The following is a 22,431-nucleotide window of genomic DNA, read 5'->3' as shown; positions in this document are numbered from 1 at the left end:
CAGCAGCATCAGGAGACCACAGAGTGGCAAGGTGACATAGTGAGGATATGGCAGCAACCGGAGGATAGCACAGAGTAGCAAGGTGACATAGTGTGGATAAAGCAGGAGCAGCAGAAGGATACCACTAGGCGGCAAGGTGACAGTGTGAAAATGGCAGCAGCAGGAGGATCCCACAGAGTAGCAAGGTGACATAGTGTGGAAATGGCATCAGCAGCAGGAGTATACCACAAAGTGGCAAGGTGACATAGTGTGGAGATAGCAGCATCAGCAGGAGGATACCACAGAGTGGCAAGGAGACATAGTGTGGATATGGCAGCAGCAGGAGGATACCACAGAGTAGAAAGGTGACATAGTGTGGAGATAGCAGCAGCATGAGGAGACCACAGAGTGGCAAGGTGACCTAGTGTGGTTAAAGCAGGAGCAGCAGAAGGATACCACAGAGCTGCAAGGTGACATAGTGTGAAAATGGGAACCACCAAATATAGCAATCCAAGGGGAATGCAATATGTGCGGTGTGGCGAAACCAACCTCGCCACTGGGTTTTGGAGAGGACTGGCTGCTGTCCTCTTGCCCCTGGATTATGGGCCATATACTAACTTTTAAACCCCTGAACCTATTTAAGTGAATTTTGGATAGGTTTGTCCCCAAGTTATACTGTTTAAATTGATGTAAGTTATATGTATGGCCAATGTAAACTCACAAAGTTGTAACAATTTATAATAAGTGTAACTTGTCAGCTTGGGAGGAAAATGCTGGGTGTGATTCTATTGTGCCATTGTCCCATTGTGTGTTTAAATGGTGATGTCTGTCCTGTTATATCCACATGTGTATTGGTGATTTCTCTTTGTCTTGAGAGATAATTGGATTACGCCTCGGGTGTCTCCAGGGCAGAGAGGAGGAAACCATGATGCATTGTGGGGATGTATTGTCTCTGTGTATCCTACAGTGCTGCATATCTGTCCTATGTCACAAGTCTTCATTCTGGTCCCCTAGGGGCGTATACACCAGATGGGCTTGGTTGTTTTATACCTCCCTGTGGGCGGACCTGTATTTGCAAACAACTGTAATAAAAAACAGGCTGGGTGTGCCAGGACCTCAGACCACTGCTTGACCCTCAACACGGAGCCTTGTCTCGTTATTGGGGGGATTCACTGTATGCTGTTAGAAGACCGATTGCCAGAAGTGTAAGCTGATCCCTGTTCGTCTGCTAGCAGCTATTCGTGAGGTTCCAGTTTGGAGTGCTATTTTGTATCCAGTTCGGGAGGTTGGTGTCCTGCAGTAGCTGTGCCTGTCTCTCAGAAAGGGGCACATCGCCTAAACGGAGTTTAACCCCTTGTCTGCTGAAACGGTCCGTTACATGCGGAAATCTATAACAAAACACCAATTCAAAAACGCACATATGATATTGCACAAAAATGTATTAGTAGAACAAATCATACAACAAACAACATATCATAAATAAAATAATTAGCAACAATACATGAAGGTACTATGACAGTATTGGTTCACCCGAGTCATTGTCACATCTACATAGGGTATACAGTGCCAGTAATAACTTATACACATATTACTAAAATCTTTAAAAGTGCACCTATGTACCCATCTAGCTACAAAAATATTGCACAAGTCCCATAAGTAGCCATACCAGTAGCTACTATAACCTTGCAGAGAGAAGTCCCAACAGGAATTAACCTGATAAGTTGGAATACTATCCCGCATACCCTGGAAAGGACAAAACCATCATCAATTGAGAAATAGGTGCTAAAAGTAGCATAAGAGAGCAATACAAACCAGAGGCCAGGAGTGACCAAACCAACCCTGACACGCGTTTCGCCTTGCTTCCTCTAGGGGGCGTATCATACCATCCAACCCACTCATCATTTATACCCTATCTAATTGGTTTATTCCTCCTATCCCTGATTGTGTGAAAATGGCAGCAGCAGGAGGATACCACAGAGTGGCAAGGTGACATAGTGTGGATATGGCAGCAGCAGGAGGATACTACAGAGTGGCAAGGTGACATAGTGTGGATAATGCAGCAACAGGAGGATAGCACAGAGTGGTAAGGTGACATAGTGTGAAAATGGCATTAGCAGGAGGATACCACAGAGTGGCAAGGTAAAAGTGTAGAGATGGTGGCAGCAGCAGCAACAGGAGGAATCCACAGAGCGGCAAGGTGTCAAAGTGTGGATATGGCAGCAGCAGGAGGATACCTCAGAGTGGCAAGGTGACATAGTGTGGATATGGCAGCAGCAGGAGACTACAGAGTGGCAAGGTGACATAGTGTGGAGATAGCAGCAGGAGGATACCACAGAGTGGCAAGGTGACATAGTGTGGTAATGGCAGGAGTATACCACAGTTTGGCAAGGTGACATAGTGTGGAGATGGCAGCATCAGCAGGAGGATACCACAGAGTGGCAAGGCAAGTGTGGAGATGGCAGCAGCAGCAACAGGAGTATTCCACAGAGTAGCAAGGTGAACTAGTGTGGATAAGGCAGCAGCAGGAGTATACCACAGAGTGGCAAGGTGACATAGTGTGGATATGGCAGCAGCAGGAGACTACAGAGTGGCAAGGTGACATAGTGTGGAGATAACAGCAGGAGGATACCACAGGGTGGCAAGGTGACATAGTGTGGATATGGCAGCAGCAGGAGGATACCACAGAGTGGCAAGGTGACATAGTGTGGAGATAACAGCAGGAGGACACCACAGAGTGGCAAGGTGACATAGTGTGGATATGGCAGCAGCAGGAGGATACCACAGAGTGGCAAGGTGACATAGTGTGGAGATGGAAACAGGAGCAGAAGGATACCACAGAGTGTCAAGGTGACATAGTGTGGAGATGGCAGCAGCACCAGGAGACCACGGAGTGGCAAGGTGACATAGTGTGGAGATGGAAGCAGCAGCAACATCAGGATACCACAGAGTGGCAAGGTGACGTAGTGTGGATATGGCAGCAGCAGCAGGAGACCACAGAGTGGCAAGGTGACATAGTGTGGAGATAATGTAATAAAAGAAAAATAGGGGAAAGTTATTCCAATTCATTAGGGATGGTAAAATCCCCAAAGGGGGTGAATTAAAATGTGCACCTACAGTGGAGGGAAAAAAAGGAGTGAAGAGACCAAGTGAAGTAGATAAACAGAAGGGAAGGCGGCTCAAATGAGTGTTTGATGCTATCAAAAACACTTTCAAGAATTTGATTAGAGATATGTGAAGAAGGGAAGGTGCCTGTGTAGTGGGCACCTCCAGTGCACACACATCACTTCTAAACACAAAAAGGAGGAAAGGGTGGATACTCAAGCGCCAAACCTCCCGTAAGATATGGATGATGAGTATATTAATGATAGTAGAACATAATTCTTCTCATGGGGCTGATACGGTGGCCACTACTTATCATGTGTATATATAAAATGACAGTAGCGGTAATATATTGTCATGAAAGGATGGTGGTGACAGTGTATCACAGATCAACATAAAACCACCCAGAATGAATGGAAGATGAATGTGCATCAAAGATCAATGCTTATTAAAAGCAATAAAAGGTCATACTAGTGACCATAAAATATGATTAATGAATAAGTACAAGACATGTATGTACTCACTTCGCTGGGGGGTAGTTATCAGGATAAGCACATAACACCTGTGACGTAGAACCCCCCTGGCCAGGATGTCAGTGATGAATGGCAGCACACTTCAGACAGGCTTCAGATAAATCACTTTATTCAGGTAAACGGGCTCAACATGAAGCAGTGGAATGACGTCGTTCAGCCCATAGTCCTGGCGACTGATAATGTGGCGTCCTCAAAGGGCCTGAGCAAACAACAGGTGTCAAGCATGAGCTGCCAATCGCTGACACCCTGCTGACTATCACCTTGCTGGCTCAGCCACTGCCTCACAGGTAAGCTGACACCCTCTTCTCTTGATGACGATGAAGACCCTTCTGCACCCGGCTCCCAAGTGCGATCGGCTTCATCATCATCAAGTAGTGTCTGCACGTCACTGATGTCCTTCTCAGCGGTCTCTGGGTCAGGAGCCTGACCACTCTTAACACAAGCTCCTGCGCCACTCTCCTCATCACTACTTTCCCACCTAGCGGAGGAAGCGGAGGATGTCTCCTCCAGATCTTGGCTAGGCAGTAGCTGCTGTCTGTTCTCTAGTAGCTCTTTGTCGCTGAAAAGTGAAGCTGAACCCATAGCATATAGTACTTCTCGCAGTAAGGAAACAGAATAGGACAGAGGCTGATTGAGGACAGGTGAGGGCACAGGTCCTGCTCCCGAGCCATGCCAACTTAGGGTTGTGTCTGACGAACCCACCCACTGTTGGCTGGGGGTGTCTGATGTCACTTGGGATGAGGTGGATGACCGAGTTAACCAATCAAGAACTGCTGGGTTGCTGGTCAAGACATGACCGCTAGATGACACCGGGAGCTCAGGCCTCTCGCTGCGACTCCTGCTGGCAGGCACCCTTACTCTGCTCCGACCTCTGCTTGCGCCAGAAACATTTAGGCCTCTTCCACTCCTCTGTGCAGGGCCTGGCACTTCTCTGCATGACATACTATACTTGTAGCTGAACTAAACAAACGGAAATTTAAACACCCCTAAAATCGACGAACATATTTTTCTTTTTGTACTGAAATAAGCCACTAAACGCTTTCACCACAATTAACTGCAAAAGTGAACTGAGAATACATTTTTCTTGTTGGACTTAAAAATAGCCTATTTAAGTCCAACAAGAAAAATGTATTCTCAGTTCACTTTTGCGGTTAATTGGTTCGCTTTGACCAGAAAAAAATTTGAGTGAAGTGCGTATATATTTTTCTTGTAGTACTGAAATACGCCCCTATACGCTTTAACCAGAAATAACTGCAACAGTGCAGTGTGTATATATTTTCCTTTTTTTACTGAAATACACCACTATACGCTTTAACCAGAAACAACTGCAACAGTGCAGTGCGTATACATTTTTCTTGGAGTACTGAAATATACCCCTATCCGCTTTCACCAGAAATAGCTGCAACAGTGCATTGCGTATATGTATATATATATATATATATATATATATATATATATATATATATATATTTTTTTTTACTGTAATACGCCCCTATACGCTTTCACCAGAAATAACTGCAACAGTGCAGTGCGTATATATTTTTCTTTTTTTACTGAAATACACCACTATACACCTTTAACAGAAATAACTGCAACAGTGCAGTGTGTATATATTTTCCTTTTTTTACTGAAATACACCACTATACGCTTTAACCAGAAACAACTGCAACAGTGCAGTGCGTATACATTTTTCTTGGAGTACTGAAATATACCCCTATCCGCTTTCACCAGAAATAGCTGCAACAGTGCATTGCGTATATATATATATATATATATATATATAATATATTTTTTTTTTTTTTACTGTAATACGCCCCTATACGCTTTCACCAGAAATAACTGCAACAGTGCAGTGCGTATATATTTTTCTTTTTTTACTGAAATACACCACTATACACCTTTAACAGAAATAACTGCAACATTGCAGTGGGTATATATTTATCTTTTTTTTACTGAAATATGCCCTTATACGCTTTCACCAGAAATAACTGCAACAGTGCAGTGTGCATACATTTTTCTTGTAGTACTGAAATACACCCCTATCCGCTTTCACCGGAAATAACTGCAACAGTGCATTGCGTATATATATATATATATTTTTTTTTTTTTTACTGTAATATGCCCCTATATGCTTTCACCAGAAATAACTGCAACAGTGCAGTGTGTATATATTTTCCTTTTTTTACTGAAATACACCACTATACGCTTTAACCAGAAACAACTGCAACAGTGCAGTGCGTATACATTTTTCTTGGAGTACTGAAATATACCCCTATCCGCTTTCACCAGAAATAGCTGCAACAGTGCATTGCGTATATGTATATATATATATATATATATATATATATATATATATTTTTTTTACTGTAATACGCCCCTATACGCTTTCACCAGAAATAACTGCAACAGTGCAGTGCGTATATATTTTTCTTTTTTTACTGAAATACACCACTATACACCTTTAACAGAAATAACTGCAACAGTGCAGTGTGTATATATTTTCCTTTTTTTACTGAAATACACCACTATACGCTTTAACCAGAAACAACTGCAACAGTGCAGTGCGTATACATTTTTCTTGGAGTACTGAAATATACCCCTATCCGCTTTCACCAGAAATAGCTGCAACAGTGCATTGCGTATATATATATATATATATATATATATATATATATATAATATATATTTTTTTTTTTTACTGTAATACGCCCCTATACGCTTTCACCAGAAATAACTGCAACAGTGCAGTGCGTATATATTTTTCTTTTTTTACTGAAATACACCACTATACACCTTTAACAGAAATAACTGCAACATTGCAGTGGGTATATATTTATCTTTTTTTTACTGAAATATGCCCTTATACGCTTTCACCAGAAATAACTGCAACAGTGCAGTGTGCATACATTTTTCTTGTAGTACTGAAATACACCCCTATCCGCTTTCACCGGAAATAACTGCAACAGTGCATTGCGTATATATATATATATATATTTTTTTTTTTTACTGTAATATGCCCCTATATGCTTTCACCAGAAATAACTGCAACAGTGCAGTGCGTATATATTTTCCTTTTTTTTTTACTAAAATACACCACTATACGCTTTCAACAGAAATAAACGGCGGAAGTAAACTGAGGATATATTTTTCTTGTTGGACTGAAATACGCCCCTATACGCTTTTACCAGAAATAACTGCAGAAGTGAAACGCGTATATATTTTTCTTGTAGTACTGATCTAAAATACTAAAGATACTAAGATATAAGCCACTAAAGGCTTTTCAACATAGCACTTGCAGCCCAATAACAAATAGCTGGAATGACAGAGCTGTCGAATGGCTATTTGGATCCCAAAATAATCTTTCCCTGCACTTGTAAATTGCTTTCCTATCAATGTCACTAGCGCCTTCTGACATCTCTCCCTGCACTAAGATGCTGTGAAATGATTCCTCCCTATCCTTTCCCTGCACTTAGTTTTTCCAATTGCTGTTCCTAGCGCCTTCACACGTCTGTCCCTGAACGCTGGAAAATGTCTGACTGAAATATGGACGCCGTATTTATAGGGCTGTGACATCACAGGGCTGGCTGCATGCAGGCATGTCAATCTGGGTGATTTCACTTTCCCAGAGTTCCTTGCTCCATGTCCTCAGTCCTTACACATGTAGCCGCCATTTTAGGAAAAATGTGATTCGTTACCACGAAGCTCCAGGGAATTCGCATACGTAGCGAATCAAATTTTTCCTGAAATTCGGCATCGAATTAAACTTCGTCAGTTTCGATTCACTCATCTCTAAATGATACCATTACAGCTAACCATAAGAAATTAGAGCCCATATGAGATAGTCACACCAGGGGCGTACTTATAACCTCAGTACTATAAATTTATGAGTGAGATATGACTAAAAATAGGAAATGGGGTGCAAATGAAGATAAAGGAGGTGGGCCTCCTCTTACCACTCCATTCTAGTCTCAGTAGAGAGCTCATTGTGCAGTTCTTCTCCATGCCGTTGAGGGTTGAAGGACCTGTCACAGGTCCTTTAGCTTTCTCGACTGATGATAAGGATACTATACTGGAACCTATACACACTATTTGCTATACCTAATGACTGTAATTAGGGGGGGGCAGACCTTTTCCCCAAGGATCCCCCCCCAATGATCCCATGCTGTGGATGGAAGGTACATTTTTTGCCCTCAGGGCACTCCCTGGTGTTGGGGCCCTTGCCTGGTGGTAGTTAGGATGCCCTTGATGTTAGGTGGGTGTTTGGCTAGGTACCAAGGCCGGCAAACTTAGGAGACAATGATCAAGTTTGTTGTTTTAAATAAATAAAGTCTGTTTACTCAGTGGGATATGTGAGTGGTACAGATGCAGCCAAGCTAAACTTGGTTAATGGGTTAAGTAAAGAATAACAAGAAAAAGATAACTAACTTTTCAATGGATTTCAATGACTTTTGTCAGGGGATAACCGAGATAACACTGTGCCATGTGTTATTAGAGTCAAGTTTAGCTCGTCTACATCTGTAGTTCAAGTAGCAGCAAATGCACAGTTCAAGGGTATTTCAAAGGGCATCAATATCCTGAATGGTAGTGTACAGGCAACAATGCTAGAGTTTGTTTTACTCCCAGTCTCCCTCTACACACTTCACAGTCTTTCCAACTAACTGTCATAAATGCCATGTTAAGATTCAATGGGCAACCCGGATCCCAGTCTAGTAGGTGCCTAAACTAGATTTGCCTCCCACTACAGTGAAGTCACAAGCCATACATAATGTATGCAGGTTCTAGACCTTGTATGCAGGTTCTAGACCTTCTCAAACTGTTTGTTGTAGAAGTTGTTCTTCCATCAGTTTCAGAGATGGCAGTTATTTGGAACTTGAGGCCTTGTATGCAGAGACTTCTCACTTCTGTGTGTCATGCAGCTCCACACACTCTAGACTCCTTCCTACTTAGGGTACGACTACACTCCAACAATGGTCGTTTGACTGTTGTCATGGCCAGGTTAGCTGACTCGAGGTGATCCCATAGAAATGAATGAGATCACCACTCCCATGGCAAGAAATCCAACATGGTTGGATTTCTTGCTATAGGCGCTGCAATCCTATTCATTGGTATGGGATCACCGCTGCTCATCGAACCTGGCCGAGACAGCTGTCACGCAACCAGTGTTGCCGTGTAGCATACCCTAACTCTCTAGCAACCTAACACTGGCTTAGCCTCTTAGTTTCCTTTACACTTACCCTTTACTTTATATAACATAAATGAAACAAACATTTTGAACCATAAATCACAATATTTTACTAAGAAACTGTAGAGTAACGGAGTTAGCAATAATTAAACATTTGCAGTGCCTCTATGGGGTACTACATAACATCTATATTAAATTATTGAGTGTTTATGTTAACTTAAGGATCAGGGTAATGAATATTGAGGTTTGTTTTACAGGACTATCTTGTTGTGTTACAGAACAAAATAATTGGATTAAAATAATTGGATTAATTGGATTAAATGGATTTAAAATCAGCAAAAAAGTGACATTTTTAAATTTCACCCCATTTTGCTTTAAAGGGGTATTCCAGTTGTATCAAGTTATCCCCTATTGACAGGATAGGGGGATAACTATTAGATCAGTGAGGGTCCTACCTCTGGGACCTCCACAATCACGAGAATGGGAGCCCCATATCCCCTGCACCCCCCCTGAAATGAACGTTGCTGATCGCAAATGTGCGCGGCCACTCCATTCGTTCCTGTGGGACTTCAGGAGATAGGCGAGTGCTGTACTCGGCTATTGTATCTCCGGAACTACCATAGAAATTAATAGAGTGGCCAAGCGCATTTGTGACTAGCTGCACAATTCATTTCGGGGGGCTGCAGGGGGTACGGGGCCCCCATTCTCATGATTGGTGGGGGGGGGCAGAGATAGAACCCCACCGATCTAACAGTTATCATCTAACCTGTGGATAAGGGATAACTTGATATAACTGGAATACCCTTTAATTCGAAAATAGGGTCGTTTATGGGTGGTTTCTATTATGCAAGCTCCTCAAAGTGAATTCAAAAAATGAATTTTGGAAAAATTTTTGAAAATGTTAAAAATTGCTTTTAAAATTCAAAGCCTTCTAACTTTCTAAAAAATGTTCTGTAAATTTTAGATTCTTTTTATAAATAAAGGTAAGGCATACTGAAGTAAATTTACCAATAATATAAAGGACAATGTGTCATGAGAAAACAGTCTCAGAATGGCTTAAATAACTAAAATCAGTAAAAGCATTCCAAAGTTATTACCACATAAAGTAACATGTCAGATTCACAAAATTAGTCTTGGTCAGGAAAGGGAGTAAACGCCTGGTCTAGAAGTGGTTAAAAAAAAATAGTCCACCTGTGTCAAATCTAAAAGAAAAGACTTAGCAAGAGATTGCCCATAGCAACCAATCAGATTCCAACTTTCATTTTTCATAGCTCCTTGTGAAAATGAAACATGGAATCTGATTGGTTGCTATGGGCAACTAAGCCAGTTCTTTACACCAGTGTGATAATACATATACGCAACTAATAGAACATGTCCCATTATTGTCTGCATTACGGACAAGGATAGGACTGTTCTATTAGGAGCCAGCCGTTCCGTTCTGCAAAATGTAGAATGCACAAGACTGGTATCCATGTTTTGTGGATCAGCAATTTGTAGACCACAAAACAGCCAAAGTTCATGTGCATGAGCCCTAAGGATGAGTGAACTGGTTCTACTAGTTTGTTATTTGGTCTGAATTTTAGATTCACCGGATTTTTTTTTTTGTGGTATATCTTAATTCTGTTGTCATTAGAAAAGATTAGCATTCTTTTCTCTTTTGGAAGAAAAGCTAATTAGAATATTTTTCACATAAAAACAAAGTTATGCAAATTAGCTTGCCTAAGAAGAAAAAAAATAAAAAGATATGATCTCTAATGTCAGATAATTAAGATATTCAATTTGTATATACTTTCTAGACACCAACAGTAGTGTCTCCTGGTATACAATACTAATGCATATTTTTTGGTCTCTCTAATGATAAAAAAGTACCCCACAATGCCAGTCAAGCAAGTAAGGCAAAATTCTCTTGAGATATTCTGCTTCTTTTGTTCCTCTAGAAAAATAAAAATAAAAAAGAACTAGCTTGCATGTTTCATTGAGAGATATATACATTTTGTGGGATGTTGAAATTATTTTGTCTCACTTTCAGTTTAATGTTACTTTGGAGGTCTCTTTGGTTCATCTGAAGTTGATCTAAAATAGTGAATTAAAATTTTTGCTATACTGATGATGTATTCTCAGGTAAATAGGATGAAGCTATAAATATAACTATTTGCTACTGCACAGAAAATAGGTATGAGTGCTGCATTATTTTCACACAGTGAATTGGCAAAGACGACTTCCTGCCTTTTAACCCCGTTAATGACCTCCTCCGTATATGAACAGCAGAAGTCATCACTTTAACCGGCTTGTGCATGCAGATTTTTGCTGATTGCATACATTTAATGCCTCAGGTGCCGCAGTCAAATGTCTTTATTAATTGGGCTAAGGCTGTTCTCTTTCCATTGGATCGGATATATCTGCCAGTAGAGATTGAGGGGGAAGGAGTTTGATTGTCTCATCCATTCTTCAAAGGTTATTGTATGGCCTCCTGTCTTTTAATTATAATGGAGTGGAGGAGTAATCCTGCACTGGTGCACATGGTAAATATGTCTCCTTTTGATAATATAGTTACGCTTTTGAAATCAGAGCTATTAAGATTAGTGTTGATTGTGAATATTCTAATCACGAATATCGGCACTTCGAGAATTTGCGAAGATGTAGAATATAGTGCTATATCTTCGTAATCGCGAATATTCTAGATTTTTTTTCCATCAGTACCTTCACTGCTTTGCTTGTGGGCCAATGAGAAGGCTGCAATATCTTTGTCTGAGCTTAGCAACATCCCTAACAACCAATAGGAAAGTTGCCTACCCCTTACTTTATAAGAGACTCCCCAGCAGCCATTTTCTGCAGTTTTTTGTAATTCTGAGAGAGAGAGCAGTGACATTGCTATGCTCTGTGCTTTGCTGAGTCTTCTGGATCCTTATTCAATTACATTAGATAGTTAGCTCATATATATATAATACAGATAGTTAGCGGGAGATAGTCAGTGTAGGTTAGATAGTGATATAGTGTAGCTGATAGGTTCCAGTGCAGGGTGTTAGGTAGTGTGATAGGAATTATTGTACTGTGCATTTTTCTCTCAGGAAACTTCTAGCAGCTTGAAAAATGTAGCAAAAGTGAGCCACACCTGTATTGCGCGCGCAATATGTGCATATTACATTGCCGATTTTTGCAATCAAGAAAATTATAACTGGAGATCACGAATTCTAAAATTTGCAAATTTATGCCGAATATTAGGCCAAAATTTTTCGAAATATTGCGAAAACTAATATTGCCTTATGCTGCTCATCACTAATTGAGATGTGGAAACCATAAGGACAGACCAATTAATATTTTGCTGAATAAATGCTGGGCTTCCGTAGGCAGGTAAATAACAAGAGGCATTGTAGGGTGGGTTATATGTCCGGCTTGGACCTAAGCTACATCTAATGACCAAAATAAACATTTCTCATAATTGAAAGTACCCATTGGATGGTGGTGAATCAAGAATCCATTTTGGGACCCCACCTGTGGCGACCTGACGAGTTATTGTGACTACTGGTACTGAGTATAGATGGATCATGTGTAAATTTGCACAGTGGTCCCAACCTTCATGATATACTTTTGTTCCCTGTAGCTCTGATTTAAGGCTATAGCCAACTGCTTGTCAATTGAATACAGTATTTATGGGGATTGTGTGGAATTTATTAAAAGTTATGTTTTAATGGTGGTTTATTTTTGATTTACGGTAATTCTAGATATATACAGTATACCCTCAATTGTAATAACTGAATGTTGGCCATGTAGAGTTTTTCACATTTCTTTACACTTTTTTTTGGTATAGGTGTGGGTTGGTTTATATGGCATATGTTGTTGAAAATGGAAAAATGTTGGCATATGAGAAATGCACTCTTAAAAAGTTAGGGTGGATTTAGTGGATATTTTAGAAATTTCCAATTACATCCCGCATTTGAAAGTTCTAATAACAAAGCACTTTTTAATATTCTGTCAAATGAATGTGGTAAATGATGCGGGTATTAGAGGTAGTAGTGCACAGATATATAAATTGTTACTAAAGGGATATTTGGAATTGATAGTTTTTCCTAGCCAAAAGACTTGGAATCACAAGGTCTCTGGTTTGGATAAGAAAAGATGGGATAGGGTCTATAATAATTTAGGTAGTGTATTCAAATGTTTTAATCATGTTTTGGTTTTCTTCAAAGTTATTCACAGACTGTATGTGACCCCAATCCTAAATTTTAAAAAAATGGGACTCAGAGATTCACTTTTTCCACCTGCACTGTGAATGTTTACATGGTGTGTTCGATAAAAACATGGTAACATTTAATTATTTGTGTGTTATTAGTTTAAGCAGACTGTGATTGTCTATTGTTGTGACTTAGATGAAGATCAGATCACATTTTATGACATTTTGTGCAAAAATCCATATCAGTCCAAAGGGTTCACATACTTTTTCTTGCAACTGTATATCAAAGTGGGAAAATGTAACATATAAAGTGGACAGGATATGAGAAATTGTTATATGCTAATAAGAAAAAACAAAATAAATTTAGCGGTATCTGGCCTGATTGGGGTCCCAACTAATAGATTTTTATTTATTTATATATTTTTTCTCCAGCAGGACAGTCCTTGGGTTAAGGAGGTGCGGTATTGGAAGGGAATAATGCATAATAAATATATTGTCTTATAATTGTAATGGTTTATACATTTATAAATAAAGTTATAAAAAACCTTATAAAGTACAACTTGTTCTGTAAAAATAAGCCGTAATAAGGCTATGTGAATGGAAAAATAAAAAAGTTATGATTCCGGGAAGGCGGGGAGTGAAAAATGAAAAATGAAAAAATCTGAAAATTGCAGGTTGAACATGCATATTTAGCTAAAAATATAGTTAACCTAGCCTCAAATCTGCAACTAGCTCTTTCGGGACAAAAGCCCTTTAGCAGGGTAAAACAGATGAGAACAGCTTTTCTAGTTGCAAGACCTTAAAGGAGTTATCCTGTTGTGCATCACCTGGCCTACAACACTGTGCACACATACTCTGCATACTAGGGGCTCTCCATAATGTGAAAGAGTACCCCTTAGACAATGCATATATAGATGAGAAACACTAGTCCACACTGTGCCTTCATTCACCACTACTTTTATATAGAGGGGCAAAAATATTTTTCTATGTGAATGTGTAATGAAAAAAAAAGTACAGAACTTAATACATTTCAGATTATGGATCAATTCTCCTCTAGAAACATTTCTTCTAACAGAATATGGTGCCACGAGGAACACGCGTGCGGTGCGTGATTTCACATTGAAGCTCACTTCGGACACGTTTCTTAGCAAAAAACTTTTTGAATCAGCTGAAAGCTTCAGCCTCTATCACTCTCCCTTTAGCAAGATCTAGCAGAATAAGAGTGAAGGAGACTGGAGAAACAATTAATTTCAATAATTGAATGTACAATGATATTGATTTCTTTTTTCTTTTCTAGTTGAATTTCCTACTGAACCAGATTCGGTATCTCCGGATTTAAAGGATGAGAAAGGTATTTTATATACATGCAGTTATTCTCTATTTGGAAAAAAAATTGTAATAAGTGATAGGGTTCACCTCGCAGTGCACTAACCTTTCTGCTGCTTGAGACAAAAATTGAAATGCCTCCTACTCTTAAAGTTATTTTCCGAGTTCTATAAAAACTCAGGCAACTCCTGTAAATGGTCTAAAATAACAAATGAATGCATGCTGAGCTGTTTTCCTTTCCTGTTCCTTGTAGCACTGTGCTCCAGTCCTCCCGCTGCTGACATCATCTACTTGGCTGCAGCCATAGCATTCTATGCACAGTTCACTACTGCAGCCAATCACTGGCCTCAGTCATGCATGGGACATCTCAGCTGAGGCAAGTGATTATCTGCAGTGGTGACCATTGTTCTTAGAATGTCACCACTGCATCGAGAAAAACAAAGAGCAGCGGTGAGGACCAGAAAGCAGTGGAGGAAACTGGAGAGTACATATTCCCCATTATTTTAGGCAGCTTACAGGGGCTGCTGAGTTTTTATATAACTTGGACAACCCCTTTAAAGACATATTTGAGTGGAAATATCATAGTGTACAAAGGTACAAAACATACAGGGTAATACAGTGTTACATACCTATTACAACCAGCGATGTCTCCTCTGATGTACACATTCTCTTTCCTCATCTTCTCCATTTGAACCAGACCGCCTTGATAGCTTCTTTAAGCCTCTTCTCACCTCTGCAAAGTATGCCTCACAGACATCTTAGATTCCTCATATTTACATCACCCTCCCCACCCTTGTGCCCCAAAATTATTATCCTTCTGCTACCCACAATACTATGTCCACTGTATACCCTAATGCCCCTAAATATTATCCTGGACAAATAACAGTGCTATACAGATAGTCCTTCTATAGTAATAGTGCTCCTTTAAAAATTGTGTTTCCTTTAATAGCAATAATTCTCTTCCAGAGTGCCCTTATTAGCAATACATCCCCTTGCAGTGCCCCTAATATCAAGAATGCTCCCTAAGACTTAGTAGTAATGCCCTATAATAATAATACCCCCACATTACCCCAATAGTAATAGTTATTTTTGAGAGAATCAAGCTTCGGATCCTAAATCCCAAGTCGATTCAGTCAAAACCTTGGTTTAATGCTGTACTGTATTACTATGCACAACCCTGTAATAACCCCTGTAGCGCTCCTGCCTGTATTATAATGCACTCTTGCCCCATGCACTACCAGTTTGTTTAATGTTCCTCCCCTCTTTTACCCCCAGTATTATAATGACCCCTGTTATTTACATTGCACTCACCACACTTTTAGTCCCCCTGTAGTATAATGTCCCCCTGTAGTGGTAGCATGCATAATGCTCTCCCCCTCTGTAGTATAATTTCCCCTGTAGTTCCCCTGTGCTATAATTCTCCCCTGTATTAAACACCCTGTTCCAAATTATTATGCAAATTATATTTTTCTCATTTACCTAAATAATTGATGTAAATAACAGTCAGCATAATTCTTATGTTATCAACTATTAATAGTACAATTCAAATTTTATTGAACAAACCTCCTAATGATAACAGATTTTTTTTAAACATAAAAAAACCTTACAATGCACTGTTCCAAATTATTACGCACAGTACGTTTTAAAATACTTTATAGGTTGTAAAGAACTGAAAATTGTAATTTGTTGTGTTTGCAGCATATTTACTTAAAGCAAAAGCTATTTCAATCAAACTTTTAACTAACAGGTCACGTTACATTTTAACATAGGACCTCTTATTTGATAGCTGCTTCACAAGTCTTGCATCCATTGAACTTGTGAGTTTTTGGACAATTTCTGTTTGAATTTGTTTGCAAGATGTCAGAATAGCCTCCCAGAGCTGCTGTTTGGATGTAAACTGCCTCCCACTCTCGTAGATCTTTTGCTTGAGGATGCTCCAAAGGTTCTCAATAGGATTGAGGTCAGGGGAAGAGGGAGACCACACCATGACTTTCTCTCCTTTTATCCCCATAGCAGCCATTGATGCAGAGGTATTCTTTGGAGCATGAGATGGTGCATTGTCATGCATGAAGATGATTTTATTACGGAAAACATAGTTCTTCCTTCTGTACCAGGCAAGAAAGTGGTCAGTCAGATACTCCACATACTTTGCAGAGGTCATCTTTATACCTTCTGGGACCCTAAAGGGGCCGACCATCTCTTGTCCCATGATTCCGGCCCCAAACATGACTCCACCACTGTCTTGCTGACGTCTCAGCCTTGTTGGAACAGGGTGGCCGTTCACCAACCATACACTACTCCATCCATCTGGACCATCCACGGTTGCACAGCATTTATCAGTGAACAGGACTGTTTGAAAATTAGTCTTTATGCATTTTTCTGCCCAATGCAGCCCTTTCTGCTTGTGAGCATTGGTTAGTGGTGACCGAATAGAAGGTTTATGCACAGTTGTAAGACTCTGGAGAACTCTACACCTTGATGTCCGTGGGACTCCAGAGGCACCAGCAGCTTCAAATATCTGTTTGCTGCTATTTAATGGTATTTTAGCAGCTGATCTCTTGATCCGATGCATGGATCTGGCAGAAATCTTCCTCAATGTGCCTTTATCTGCACGAACCCGTTTGTGCTCTGAATCAGCCACAAATCTCTTAATAGTGCGATGATCACGCTTAAGTTTTCGTGAAATATCTAATGTTTTCATACCTTATCCAAGGCATTGAACTATTTCTCTCTTTTCGGCAGCAGAGAGATCCTTTTTCTTCCCCATATTGCTTGAAAATAGTGCTCTATTTAATAATGTGGAACACCCTCCTTTAGTAGTTTTTCCTTAAATTGGTCTCAACTGCCAATCGAATTATCACAGGTGTCCGAGATTGTTTTCAGTGATAAAAAGAGCCCTGAGATACAATTCCATCCATGAGTTAAACCTCATAAATAGAATTTGCATGATAATTTGTAACAGGGTATAATGTCCCCTGTAGTGCCCCCTATATCTTCTATAGTCACCTGTGTAGTGTAATAGCATTCCTGGAGTCCCCCTGTAGTATAATGTTCCCCTGTAGCTTCCCATTTAGTATAATTTTCCTCTGTTAGCTCCATGGTTTAATGCTCGGCAGCGGTCTTGATCCACAAGTTACAGATCCCTTGAATAAGGTCAATCATATGGCCGAAACGTTGGGACAAACTATACGACTTTAACTCATATGCTCCAATCCGGATGTACTATACGCTATATATATGATATGATGTAATACGTCATGGCATGGACGGGGAAGGGGACGGACCAACAGGCCCGTCTCATTTAACATTTTATACACCTGTTTCAGGCATAGAAAAAGTCTTACATTTAGAAACATGTGCCTTTTACTTAACTCTGGCGGATCCACCACCAGTGCAGGGCTTTATTAAGACTAGTGTCTAAAACAACGTTCTTAATAAATGTGCTCCTAAATACTTACTTGTGTCTGCTTAATGCCATCTGCAATGCAGGCCAATGATCTCTCACTAATCTCTTCTGGTCTGTGGCCTGAGAAACCATATCCTAGAACACAATGGCATCACCTCCTGGTGGCCTGCAGCCTATAAGGTTGAATGGCACAGATGGGAGCCATATGCTCCCATGCCCCACCATAAACTGCTGTTCCCTCAGAAGTAGGTCGGCCGCCGCCTAAGGTAACATAGTAACATAGTTTATAAGGCAAAAAAAAAAACAGAGGCAGAAGCCAATTTTCCCCACTTTAGGGGGGGGGGGATTCCTTCCCGACTCCAATCAGAATAACTCCCTGGATCAATAACCCATCTCTAGTAGCTATAGCCTGTAATATTACACTCCAGAAATACATCCAGGCCCCCCTTGAACTCTTTTAATTAAAGGGATTGTCCAGGTTCAGAGCTGAACCCAGACATATTCCCATTTTGACCCAGGCAGCCCCCCTGACAAGAGCATCGGAACATTCCATGCTCCGATGCTCTCCTTTACCATGCGCTAAATCGGGCAGGACAAAGGCATTTTTAGGAGTTCTGGTGATGAACCGGGCTCTCCATGGGGCTGCCAGGAAGCCCGGTGAAAATGGCTAGGGCAGCGCTAAAGTTCGCCCATCAGAGTCGGTGATGTCATCGAATACACTGCCGGGCGGAAGTTTCCACCCGGCAGTGTGTTATGATAAACAAAAGAGCCCCTGCCCTGCGCGATCTAGCGCACGGCAAGGGAGCGCATCGGAGCATGAGATGCTCCAATGCTAGCCTCAAGGGGGCTGCCTGGGTGAAAATAAGGTTATGTCCGGGTTCAGCTCGGACAACCCCTTTAACTCCCCATCACCACCACCAAGTTTCATAGTCTCACTGCTCTTACCTTAAAGAATCCTCTTCTTTGTTTGTGTACAAACCTTCTTTCCTCCAGACGCAGAGGACGTCCCCTCGTCAGTCACAGTCCTGGTAATAAATACATGATGGGAGAGATTTCTGTACTGACTGCTGATATACTAGTTATTAGATCTCCCCTCAGTCGTCTTTTTTCTGAAGGGAATAACCCTAATGTTGATAATCTTTCAGGGTACTGTAGTTCACCATTCCAGTTAATACTTTATTTGCCCTCCTATGAACCCTCTCCAGCTCTATGTCTGCCTTGTTCACAGGAGCCCAGAACTGTACACAGTACTCCATGTGTGGTCTGACTAGTGATTTGTAAAGTGGCAGGACTATGTTCTCATCACGGGCATCTATGCCCCTTTTGATGCAACCCATTATCTTATTGGCCTTGGCAGCAGCTGCCTGACACAGGTTTCTACAGCTTAGTTTGCTGTTCACAAAAATTCCTAGGTCCTTTTCCATGTTAGTGTTACCCAGTGTTTTACCATTTAGTATGTACTGGTGACTTGCATTATTCCTTCCAATGTGCATAACCTTACATTTGTCAGTGTTAAGCCTCATCTGCCACTTCTCTGCCCAAGCCTCCAATCTATCCTGATCCATCTATAGCTGTATAGTGTCCTCTTCCATGTTAATTACTTTACACAGTATAGTGTCATCTGCAAAAATTGATATTTTACTGTGCAAGCCTTCTACAAGATCATTAATAAATATATTGAAGATAATCGGGCCCTATAGTGACCCCTGTGGTACGCCACTAGTGACAGTGACCCAATCTGAGTGTGTACCATTAATAACCACCCTCTGTTTTCTATCACTAAGCCAGTTACTTTTACCCACATAAAGACGTTTTCTCCCAGTCCGAACATTCTCATTTTATATACTAACCTTTTATGTGGTACAGTATCAAATGCTTTGGAGAAGTCCAGATACACGACATCCATTGATTCGCCGCTGTCAAGTCTAGAACTTAAATCCTCATAGAAACTGATTAAATTAGTTTGACATGACTGATCTTTCTTAAAGTCATGCTGATATGGCGTTATTTGCTTATTTTCATTGAGGTACTCCAATATAGCATCTCTTAGAAAACATTCAAATAGTTTACCCACGACAGATGTTAAACTTACCGGCCTAAAGTTTCTGGGCTCTGTTTTTGGACCCTTTTTGCATATTGACATATTGGCATTTGCTAAGCGCCTGTGGAACATTCCCTGACAGTATAGAGTCCTTAAATATCAGACATAAGAGTGTGGCTATGACATTATTTTATTCACTTAGGATACTGGGGTGTATGCCATCTGGTTTCGGCGACGTGTCTATTTTAATCTTTTTAAGATGCTACTGTACTTCTTCCTGGGTCACAGAGGGCAATTTTAATGGGGAATTTATTTTTACATTTTGCATTTTATCTGACAATTTATTTTCCTCAGTAAATATATTGGAGATTTTTTTTAAAGTGGAATATAGTGGAAATGTTTTAATAGCTTTGCTTTCCCCTCATCGCTCTCTGCAACTCCCTCCTCATTACTTTGTAAAGGGCTGACACCTTCAGATTTATACTTTTTACCATTTATATAATTGAAAAACATTTTAGGGTTAGTTTTACTCTCTTTGGCAATTAATCTCTCGGTCTCTAATTTGGCTGCTTTTTACAACCTTTCACAATTAGATTTTAGGATGTTTTTAAAAATTTCCCATTTGGTGGCTGTATTTTTATTTTTGAGGACTTTGTCCCAGTTAGTAAGGCCTATGGCCTCTCTTAGTTGGCTAAATTTAGTTTTTTTGAAGTTTGGTATTTTTGTTCCTCCCTGAAGAAACACTCTTTTGAATGATAATTGGAAGGTTATTACTTTATAGTCACTATTTTCCAGGTGTTCCCTAACCTGCACATATGTTGTTCTGTCAGGTCTATTGGTTAATACTAAGTCCAGTGTTGCCGTCCCTCTAGTCGGGTCATGAACCAATTGGGAAAGGCAATTGTCTTTGGTTATTGCCAAGAACCTGTTTCCTTTATGAGATATACAAGTTTCAGTTTCCCAGTCTATATCTGGGTAGTCCCATAATAACGACCTCATTATGACTTTCCGCTTCATCTATTTTGTTTAGTAGTAGATTTTCTGTGAACTCTGGTATATTAGGTGGTTTATAATAAGCTATTGGTATTTTATTATTATTTTTGCTTCCATGTATTTCTACCCACAGTGACTCCTCATGTTCATGTCCCTCACTTATATCTTTCCGGACTGTGGGCTTTAGACAGGACTTTACATAAAGGCAGACCCCTCCCCCTCTCCGGTTTTGACAATCCTTTCTAAACAGACTGTAACCTTGTACATTAACTGCCCAGTCATAGTAATAATAATTGAGACATGGCTGGATGATAGCTATGTCATAGTCCTCCTCACACATCACTAATTCCAGTTCACCAGTTTTATTAGTCAGGCTTCTGGCATTAGTGTACATACAATTAAGAGGTTTATGTATATTTCTTACCCTACACTTTTCCTTATGAACTGTTCTAGACCCTCCTTCTATTCCTCCCCCAGTTCCTTTACCTGGCCCCAGTTCTCTATCTGCACTATCTTCCCCTACAATGTAATTTCCCTCCCCCAAGTCCCTAGTTTAAACATTCTTGCAATCTTCTTAGCCATCTTCTTTCCCAAAACAGCTGCCTCTTGCCCATTGAGGTACACCCTATCCCTACGATAGAGCCTGTAGCCGACAGTGAAGTCGACCCAGTTCTCCAGGAACCCAAAACCCCTCCTTCTGCGTCATCTGAGTTTAAAAACAGTGTAAAATTAACAATAAAAAAACAATTAGATCAAACATACCTCCTCCATTTGCTCGCTATGGGCCAGCTGCCGACATCTTGCTTGAAGATCTCGGCCAAAATCCTGTGCGGCGTGAAATTACGTCATCACGCCGGCTGGCGTGGTGATGTATGACGTCATCACGTCGGCCGGCATGATGATGTAATCTCGCGCCTCACAGGATTTCGGCTGAGATTTTCAAGCAAGATGGAGGTTGGCGGCCCGTCGCGAGCAAATGGAGGTGGTAAGTTTGATTTTTTTTTTTTTTTTTACACTATTTCAGGATAAATCGATTCGCTGACACAAAGCACGAGGAAATTCGTCTTCTAGGGGAATCAAATTTATCCTGAAATTCGGATCAAATTGCACTTCGTGGGATTCGATTCGCTCATCTCTAACTGACATCCCCCTCATCTGCCAACCTTGCAAACTTGTTCGGGTGTGTCAGATCAGGGCTAGCCTCCCTGGCTCTCTACCCCACTTTCTAACTGTTATACAGCTACCTACCTTACTTTCCTGATCCTCCATGCTACCACCCTCCCCCACATCTACCCCATAGAGTGCTTGCTCAGTGAGCAGCAAACTCTTTTCCAAATTATCAACGCTTCTCAGTGTTGAAACTCGCCCAGTTAGATACACAATGTGTGATTCCAAACGGGCAATTTGCTCACATTTTGAACAAAAATATGGACCCTCAAATGGCTGTTCCAGGACTGCATACATTAGACAAGATGTGCACTGTACTGAGCTTTCAATAATGGAACACACACTAAATGGGGATTACGTAAGAAAAGAGAAAAAATACAATACAATGCAGTGATAGGAAACTGATTTACTGTAGTGCCCTCCTAAAGTCCCTAATTCTCAAGTCACTTAATCTGAAGTCACTCACTTAATAAAAACACACACTGAAATTCAAAGGAAGGTGATGTGGTCATCTCCCCTCATGCCTGATATAGC

General features: G+C 40.6%; 1 protein-coding gene across 13 annotated transcripts in view; it reads left to right on the top strand.

Annotated features, from left to right (window-relative positions):
• Positions 1 to 22,431, top strand: part of CFH (complement factor H) — a 1,589,177-nt gene that overhangs the window by 277,830 nt on the left and 1,288,916 nt on the right. For 11 of the 13 annotated variants that reach the window (XM_040407275.1, XM_040407278.1, XM_040407276.1 and 8 more), the window contains exon 15: positions 14,262 to 14,315. The exons of the other annotated variants lie outside the window; for them this stretch is intronic. In XM_040407275.1, coding sequence (XP_040263209.1) covers positions 14,262 to 14,315 — 54 coding nt within the window. The remainder of the gene's footprint in view (positions 1 to 14,261; positions 14,316 to 22,431) is intronic. 13 annotated transcript variants of the gene reach the window in all.

Source organism: Bufo bufo, chromosome 9 (genome assembly GCF_905171765.1).
Source record: "Bufo bufo chromosome 9, aBufBuf1.1, whole genome shotgun sequence".
NCBI classification, from domain to species: Eukaryota; Metazoa; Chordata; class Amphibia; order Anura; family Bufonidae; genus Bufo; species Bufo bufo.
The sequence above is the reverse complement of the archived record's forward strand: the minus strand, read 5'-3'. Positions and strand labels throughout refer to the sequence as shown.